This window comes from Varanus komodoensis, unplaced genomic scaffold, assembly GCF_004798865.1.
Source record: "Varanus komodoensis strain SLA01 unplaced genomic scaffold, ASM479886v1 scaffold105, whole genome shotgun sequence".
NCBI classification, from domain to species: domain Eukaryota; kingdom Metazoa; phylum Chordata; class Lepidosauria; order Squamata; family Varanidae; genus Varanus; species Varanus komodoensis.
The window spans coordinates 949,277-958,499 of record NW_025335297.1 but is presented as its reverse complement, the minus strand read 5'-3'; the positions used below and the strand labels follow the sequence as shown (position 1 = coordinate 958,499).

The following is a 9,223-nucleotide window of genomic DNA, read 5'->3' as shown; positions in this document are numbered from 1 at the left end:
CCTGCTCACAAGTCTTTGTAGGCTCTTTCAATGACACCATGACCCTCCAGTTTCAACTTCCGTGTTTAACTAGCACCCTTGGCAAGGATAGGTTTTGCTTTATGCAGGGAATATGCAGCATTTAGTTATGAAAGTGAGACAAACCCAATTATTTTAGTTGTGCAGTTGCACTGTTCCACCAAGCGGGAAAGGACATGTCCTTCGAGTAGCACCTGGATCTTATGAAAATATTTATCGTGGATTGACAGCCTTGCCTGGAAAGCCTCAGGCACTCAGAGCTCCAGGTCCCACACAGAGAGAGGTTGGCTCGCTTGGGTGCTCAGGAAGGGAAGCAACTCCTCATGGAAGGAGACTTGGAAGGTGTAGAGGTGGCTCATGCTGCAGCTGTTGTAAAATGACAGCTGTCCCCCCTCGAAGTCTAAGTAGACACCGACCTTATCCATCCTCCCGCAGACAGAGAGTGGGGTACGGGGCTCGCTCAGGGCTTGGTACTGCCCAGCCCTCAACTCAATCGCCCACACGCCTTCCTTGGGTCGAAAGTTCAGGCGCTTCTTGCGTTTCACAGATTTTTTAGCTGCCCCGACCACCCAACCGGTGCTCTCCCCAACTCGTATCTCCCAGTAGAACCGTCCAGTAGAGAAGCTCTTCCTGCCCACCACACACGGGCTGCAGGTGAAGCGCTCGGGCTTCCGTCGCCAGAAAGGTCGGCCTGGGCTGAACTTGACCCCGGTGGCTTCCTCCACAAGGACCAGGCTGGGATGAGCAGAGTTGCAGTCCAAGGTGATGCAGGCAGGGACTGGAGGGCAGGGTGAGCAGGGGAGGGAGAGAAAAGGGTGGAGGGAAAATTAGGAATGAAGCAATGGAAGCACTTCTGCCCGAAGTCCCTACCTGCCCAGAGAGGTGGTGGACTCTCCCATGCTGGAGACATTCAGAAAGAAACCGGACAGCCATCTGAGTGGGATGGTGTAACATCCCGCAACAGCAGGGGGTTGGACTCGATGGCCTCCTTGGCCTCTTCCAACTCTACTGTTCTATGATTCTGCCTTGACCTATGGGATTTATTGCTGTCAGATAATGTAAGGGTCACTAGAATAACTGTGGTCCAAAAGGAATGAACCAAAGCTACTAGATCTCGCTTGTACGGAAGCTTGTACCAGGTCGGAGTCAGCAATACCTGAAAATGGGCCACTCCGTCATAAGACTAGTCGGCTGCCCACTGACTTCACTCCCTCCCTGACAGCTTCAGTCTTACCTGCCAGGTGGTTACCTGCTTCCTGGAATGCTCCCCATGCAATGGGCCAAAGCTTGGGGATCACGTATTTTTCGACCCAAGGGCTGAATTCATTTTTGGAGAAGCTCTTTCATGTGGCCAGGACTGAAGGCATGTTGGACAAAACCCCCGAAATAATGGCATAGTTTAATGTAAAGTCTTAGTTAAACCTTAGAAGAAGCGTTTCCAAGAGGGAGAAAAAATGTTTTCAAAGGCCAGTAAACCCTCAAACAGTTGCTGGAACTTGGCCCACGGGCTAGAGGTTCCACACCCTGGCTCTAAAGTCTATACTATAGATGGCACACCTTTATGCCAGCTTCCAGGAATCGTAAAATTGTTTAAAATTCACATGAGGAAGCATCAGGACCTTGTTTCATTTTGGCCCAAGACCAGAGTGAGACACTAAAAAATAAACCCATAGTTGGGGGGGGGGGGTTTGCAGGAACAACCACCCCCTCAAACACACACCCTATGTACTTTCAGCCCTTCACCTAAAAGATCCCATATAAACTAAGGAGGATTTCCACCAATCGGGGGCCACGCTTTTGGCGGGCTTCCCGACCTACACTGGAGCTGTTCACACAGTCATCCATACAAGCTCATGGATGGCTCTGTAAGCGGGGCGATCCAGTCAGAACTCTGCCCTCACCTGGATGCACCGCACCCAAGAGCTCCTTCCAGGCATAGAACTGCAGAGGACCCTTGAACTCGCCCAGGTTCAAGTCTACGTGCACCACTCCATCTTCAATGCCATCCTCCTCATCCCGTGCTGCTGCTCCTGCTACCGCCTCTTGCTCTTCCTCCTCCTCCTCTTCTTCCTCCTCCTCTTCCTCCTCCTCCTCTTCCTCCTCCTCCTCCTCTTCTTCAACAACTCCTTCAGCATCTCTCATCAACTCCTCTTCAGCTTCATTTTCGCATTCATCTGTGTCTTCACTACTGGCCCCCAATCCTTCTTCTCCCGCCTCAGCTTCGGCATCCTCTTCCTCTTCAACCTGAGCTCCTTGCTCTTTTCGGACCCTGCAGGGGGAGCATCAGCCATTTCAGAGGAATTTCATGTCCTCCCAGGCCGGCCATGATGGCCAACTGTACTGCTTCAAATGGCCTCCAGGTGGCAGCAGTTTCACGTGAAGTCAGGCTTTGAGGGCTCTCCAGAACAGAAATGTCCATTTTGTCAGTGGAAGCGATGTAACCACCCTGGGTTTTAGTCTGAACTTTAAAGGAGTTGTCCATGCTGCTGAGCCCTATCCTCTAGCCACAGAATACATTCAGCACCATGTGTAGCTCCTTCAATGCTCAGACTAAAACCTAGAGTGGATACACTGCCCCACAGACAGAGCCACTGCATTGTATGTTCAGGCCAAACTCTTGGCATCAGGTTCCTCAGCCTTGGACCTGTGGGCACATCTGGGGATTTGGGCAGCTGTTGTGGGCCCTGGCACAAAGGGCCTGGTCAGTAGTTCACCACTTCTGCATCTGAGGCTGCTAGGCTACGTCTTACTCAGCCAATACGTAAGTATGTATGGTATTTATAGCTCCCCTTTTCTTCTTGAAGGAACCAAGGCAGCTAACATGATCCTCCTCTTCTTCCGTTTTCCCTCACAACAACCCTATGAGGTAGGCTAGGCTGACTAGCACAAAGACACCCCGTGAGTTTCAGTAGGCAAATTTGCAGCAGTGCCATGTTCCACTGAAGTCATCTAGCAGGCCAAGACAAGATGACTGGAGTTGGAGATGAAAGTCACCCGGGGAACATCATGGCTGAGGGGACTAGAACCCTGATCTCCTGAGTCCCAACCCAACACTCTAACCACTAGGCCCCACTGGCTCTCCAGTTGTTTTGTGTCTATTCGCCACTGCCAAATCTCCTTAATATGGAATTGCCTAGCTCAGCTAATTGATGGTGATGCAATACAGTGAATGCTATTTTTAAACATATGTTTTGGTTTCTTTTGGGTACAGGGCTATTGCATATATTTTGTATTTTATTTATTTTATTTATGGATTTATATCCTGCCTTTTTCCTACAAAGGGCTCAAGGCAGCTTACATCATTCTCCTCCTGTATCTTCTCCCCACAACAACAACCCTGTGAGGTAGGTTGGGCTGAGAGTGTGTGACTGGCCCAACGTCACCCAGTTGGCTCCATGGCTGAGGGGGACTCGAACCTAGGTCGTCTGAGTCCCAGTCCCATGCTCTTAACCACTACACCACACTGGCTCTCCTTGGGCCCGACTGTATTGGGCCCGACTTTAATGTCCACAGATGTACTCACCTCTCCAGTAACTCCTTGGCCTCCTGAACAGAAAGGAAAAGAAAGGGGCAGGTTAAATAACAGAAAATGGCTCTTTCATGCTGTGGTCACCTTTCTTCCCCTGTCAGAGGCAGCTCAACAGCTTTTAATGGCTGCCAATGTATGAAAAAACAACAGCTTTTCCAAACTGGAAAAGAAATGGTGAGGAAAGCTGCATATTTTCTGTGTTTTCCTGCCTACTGTGCAGCTGTTAAAGGCCAAAAAAGAACTTATTTCAAGAAAAAAGATGGGCTTCCCTCACGAGGGCTTCTCCTTGGCCCAGTAAACTGCTTATTTCCACAGTAGCTCCTTTGCTTCCTGAACAGATAGAAAGGAACATGGGGCATGGTGACCGAACACATGGAGCTGCTCTTTCCTATGAGGGCAGCTCAAGAGCAATCATCCACCCATCCACCCACCCACTTATTTCTGGCCATTTTTTCCTGCTTCAGAATACCTGAGGTCCTCTGATTAGGTTTCCCTTTCCCTAAAGAGAAGCTGCAGTGCACAGGTGGCTTAAACCAGGGGTGCACAACCACCAGCCTGCAGGCTCCCCATTCTGGCCCCCAGAGCCATGGATTCCTCCTGAGGGTAGAGCTTGGTCCAAGGAATCCCCACTGTCATCTCTGATCTCCAATCAGAGACCACGGCAGGGATGCAAGTGGGTTGGGGGAACTTGGACACACTGAGAAGGTGCCCCTACAAAGCTGGAGGAAATGTGAAGTCCCATCTCTAGGTAGCAGAACATCCTATTCTTCCAGTTTTAGGGAACTGTACCTGAATGGCTACATTTGGTTCTCTCTCTCTCTCTCTCTCGCTCTCTCTCTCTCTCTCTCTCTCTCTCTCTCTCTCTCTCTCAATCTCTGCCCTCCGTCTTCCCTCTGACTTCCCCCATAAGCACTTCCCAGCCCAGAATCCCTCTCACCTTGAGGAAGTTGATTTGGTCTTTGCACTCCAGTCCTGCCCGCACCCGGCAGAGGGTCTCTGACCAAGAGGCCACCTTCCAGTTCAGTTCCTTCAGCCTGGTTTCCATCTGGGCCAAGTTCTTCTCTCGCTGATTCTCCAGAGCCTCCTTCAAGCTGAGCTCTCTGTCACTCAGCAGCTGGTGCATCTTCACAAACTCCCCAGTGACGTGGTCAGACAGGGACTCGGAGCACGTCTGGAAGAGCACAAGGGTGTCACACTCCAAGTTTCTGCTCTGCTGAAACATGCAGTGTCCATCCCAAAGCTACCAGTCCTCTAGAATACCAATTTATACCTCTTGGAGATAATCCAATAAAATGACTGTTAACTTTCATCTGATCCAGAAAGCACAAAAAATATTTCGGAGGGGAAAATGCTCAGTGGGAAAATCTAGACATTGTTTCCAGTGAAGAATGATCATGCACAATGTTCATGAGAAGGTTGCTGGTTGTTGGAGGTAGGTGTGATGACAATGGAAAGACCGAGCAAGGGGAATGGAACATCCAGGAAAGGGGCATGGCTGGCTGGCCCCTTGAGCAAGCATGTTCCACAGTGCAACATTCTGATGTATTTCTTTCATTTGTTTATTTGTTACATTTATTTATCTCCATTTTGTCCAAGGAGCCCGAGGCAGCAAACATGATCCACCTCTTTTTCATTTTGTTCTCACAATGGCTCTGTGAAACAGGTTAGGCTAAGAATCAGTGACCAGCTCTGAGTCACACAGTGGTTGGGTTCACACATCACAACAAACAACCGTATGTGGTTCCCATGGTGCACTTTTTTGCCTGGATGTGCTGAAAGATGATTAAGTGGTTTCTGTATTAGTGTGGTTTGCAACCTCCTCACTCAGTCCTCTTGCTGTTGGCACATGTCCCATCAGCCACCGCACCTGGAATTTAATTCTATGCTGGATGCCTGGAGCAGCTTCTGCAGCAGCTGCTGCTCTTTCCAGGAAACTTGCTAGTAGCTGCATACCAGGACCATGGAAACCACGCTGCCAGCTTCAGATGACCATGGTGAAATGTGGAAACCATAAAACAGACTGTTGTTTCTTATAATTTGTAAAAGCAAATGTACCATGTGGAAATACAGTGACAAGGTTCAGACAACACAACAGACCATCCTGTACAAGAAACCACCATGGCTTGTCGTGTCCTATGAACCTGCCCGTTGAATTTCATAGCTGAGTAGGGACTTGAACCCAGTCTCCCAAGTCCCTGTCCAATGCTCTAACCACCATGCCACACTAGCTCTGATATGAAGCAATATGACCGAACCACCCCGCATAAAAGCCAGCTCCAGTGCCCAGCTGCACCTTTAATTCTATAATGTTTTCCTGCTGGCGGCATTGGCTCAGTTTCAGCCGCCTGAGTCCCTCTTCCAGTGGTTCTAGAGATGCCTTCAACTGGTCCTAGAGGGAAGAGAAAGCCAGACATTATTTAGGGCTAACCTGGGTTGGAAGGAAGCAAAGAAGTAGCTGCATAGACACTAACCCCTCAGGCCTTCCACTCTTGTGAAGATGGCTCGTAAAGGATGCTTGAACAGAGCTGGACAAAATAAATGGGATCTCCTCATGCATTTTGAGGAGCACCAGCACAGTATGTCACTATCTCCCCAGAAAAGAACCTACTCCCAGAGTTTTCTGATTGAACTAACCAGGTCCTTGTTCCCTTCTCAGAGTACAAAAAATGCTTATCATATTTGCAGATGACACAAAATTGGGCAGGAAAGCCAACACCCTGGAAAAAAGAAACAAAATTCAAAGTGATCTTGATAGTATGAAGTGCTGGGCTAAAAATAACAATTAAATCTAATAGGGACAAATGCCAAGTTCTGCATCTAGGAAAAGGGAACCAAATGCATAGTCACAGGATGGGGGATACTTGCTCAACAACATAGCAAGTGAGTAGGATCCTTAAATTGTCATAGACCACAAGCTGAATATGGGTCAACAATGTGATGGGGCTGCAAAAAGGGTGAATGTTATTTAGACTGCGTTGTTGTTGTTGTTGTTGTTGGATTTCTAACCTGTCCCATTAGCCATAGAAGGATCACTTCCAAATCCCATGAAGTACTAGTTTCACTTTACTCAGCACTGGTTAGGCCTCATCTGGAGTACTGTGTCCATTTCTGGGCACCACAGTTGAAGAAAAATGCAGACAAGCTGGAAAGGGTTCAGAGGAGGGCAAGGAGGATGACCTGGAGTCTGGAAGCAAAGCCCTGTGAGGAGAGACTAGGGAGAACTGGGCACAGAATCCTATGTTTATCCTGAAGAAGGCTGAGGGGAGATAGGATAGCACTCTGCAAGTACCTGAAAGGCTGCCACAAAGAGGAGGGCCAGAATCCCTCCTCATCATGCCAGAGTGCAGGACACAGGATAGTGGACGCAAATTACAGGAAGCCAGATTCTAGCCGAACAGCAGGGGAAATTCCTGATGGTTAGGGCCATATGGCAACGGAAGCAAATATCCAGGGAAGCTATGGGCTCTCCCACAGTGAAGGCATTCAAGGTGCAGTTGAAGAACCACCTGTAAGGGATGCCTTAACTTGGACTCCTGCCTTGAGGGACAGGACCGCACGGCCTTATGGGTCCCTTCCAACTCAACTGTTCTAGGAATGGGGCAGCCCATCTCTCACCTGATAGGCTTGAACAGCATTCTTGATGGGCAGGAAATCGTGTCCACGGTGCTGGGGCAAGTCGCGGCAGATGACACAAACAGGGCCCTCGTCCTGGCTGCAGAAAAGCTTGAGCGGCTCTTCGTGTTCCTCGCAGAAGTACCAGCCTCCCGTGCCACCCAGCTGGGATCCTTCGTCCAGCTTGAGAAGCCGGGCCTTCTCGGCCAGGCTGCAGAGGGCTCGGTTGACAGCCATGCGGCGCAAGGCAAAGGGCCGCCGGCACTCCGGGCAGAGCCCACGCCTCTGGCCCTTGGGGATGCAGGGCTCCAGGCAGGGCGCGCAGAAGCTGTGACCGCACTCCAGCATGTGAGGGTCTCGAAAGATGGAGAGGCAGATGGGACACAGCAGGTCCTCGGTGAAGCTGGCCACCTCCCTCACGGATGCCATGACGAACAGAGAGCGAGCGAGTGAGCAGGCCTCCACTTCTGCTAGGAACTGGTTCAGGGGCTTTCCTTGATGTGTCTTTGCTGAGCAAAAATGGCTTTTTTTCCACTCCTGGCATAGGAAAAAAGGCACAAACAGCTTTCTTTCTTGTTTTCAGGCAAGCTTGTTATTTCCAATCTGAACCTTCTGCACTTGACCAAATAGACAAAGGCCTATAGATCAAGATGTCACAACAACAACAACACTTTAAAATAAAAGATGAAGGAACCTGGGCTAATTTGTTCAGTCTCTTTTTATACATTCACATATCCTTGGATAAAAACCACAGAACTGACTGAAACACAGTACAAACTCCTCATCAGAATCCCGAGAGGGGAACCAGATACCAGGGTTGGCCATCTTTTGTGAGAGACGGGGTTCTCTCTCCGTTTACACTCAAGGTCAAGTAGCTTTCCTCTGGGCACGACACACACTTGAAATCTGGGGCAGCGGTTCTCCCTGCTGCACAATATGCTTCAGAATCCTGGCAGGAAATGCCTTTTCTCTTTCGCTGCAATGGGGTGAAGTGGCAGTTCCACTGGTGTATATCACTCAACTGACAAGTGTCCTTCAGACCAGGAGGCACCCATCTGCCATCATCGGGCATCTCTCACGAAGCCTGCCCTGGTCATCGTTCCCTGTCCCCTTCCAAGAATAAGAACAATAGAGTGAAAATGCAAGGGCACCTTCCTTCCAGGAAGCTCTTCTCCCTCCTGCTCATGAGCGGGCAGGAAGAGGGAGCAAGACAAAGGGAGAGAGCGAACAGAGGATGGGGCAGGAGGCTAGGAGAGGCTGTGAGGTAAAGATGTCGGGGGAGAGAAACAGCAAGGCTGGGAATGGAGGCAAAAGGCGAGGGCGAGGCGTGAGTGGGAAAGAAGGAGCAAGGCTAGGGGCTTGGAAGGGAGCAAAAGGAGACCTGGGGTGGGAAGGGAGAGAAATAGCAAGGAAAGTGGGGTAGGGAGGGAAACTGTGAGGCGAGGAGCTGGGAGTGATGGAGAGAGGAATAGCACCAAGAGGAAGGTCTGTGTGGGCAGCAGAAGACTGGGCAGGCCAAGCAACAGCATTTTCCATTTCTCCCTCGCTCCCGGCATCTAGACTTGCTGTTTTTCTCCCCACTCCAACTCCCAATTTGCCAGGCCTCCACAGCAACCATTATGTGGCTAGCCCCAGTCTCCAAGGGAGCCATTTTGGGGTAGTGCCCACCACAGCCTCCCGGATTCCCAAATGTGCTCACACAGGTCCAGAAAGACTACGGACTCCTGCTTTAGACACAATGCCTTCTGCCAGAGATCCTGGCATTTTGGAGGCCAGAGGCCTAACTCATTTGCTCATGTTCTGTAGCCTCTAAATCCCTTCATACCCTCCAGTTCCTGGATTTCAGCATCACTGACTATTCTGGTGTGTGTTTTCCCCGCTTGGTGCCAGAGTGCCTCCACCACATGCTTTTGGCTCCTTCTGCCCATGCACAGGGAATGCCAGCAGAAACTGAAGAATTCTGGGAGTCGTAGTCCACAAGAGCCAATCTATTGCATAAATGCACCTTTTAGAAATGGCAATACTAATGCCAAAAGAACTTGAGCACATGAGACCCACAAATGG

At 50.0% G+C, this 9,223-nt stretch overlaps 1 protein-coding gene across 1 annotated transcript; it reads right to left on the bottom strand.

Annotated features, from left to right (window-relative positions):
• Nucleotides 1-217: 217 nt before the first annotated feature.
• Nucleotides 218-7,588, bottom strand: LOC123017948 (zinc-binding protein A33-like). Its single transcript, XM_044419640.1, has 6 exons — nucleotides 7,163-7,588; nucleotides 5,841-5,936; nucleotides 4,485-4,718; nucleotides 3,542-3,564; nucleotides 1,920-2,287; nucleotides 218-796 (listed from the first exon to the last, which is right to left on the bottom strand). The coding sequence occupies exons 1-6, from the start codon at nucleotides 7,586-7,588 to the stop codon at nucleotides 273-275; spliced, it is 1,671 nt and encodes a 556-aa protein (XP_044275575.1). The 3' UTR covers nucleotides 218-272.
• Between the last annotated feature and the right edge of the window lie 1,635 nt (nucleotides 7,589-9,223).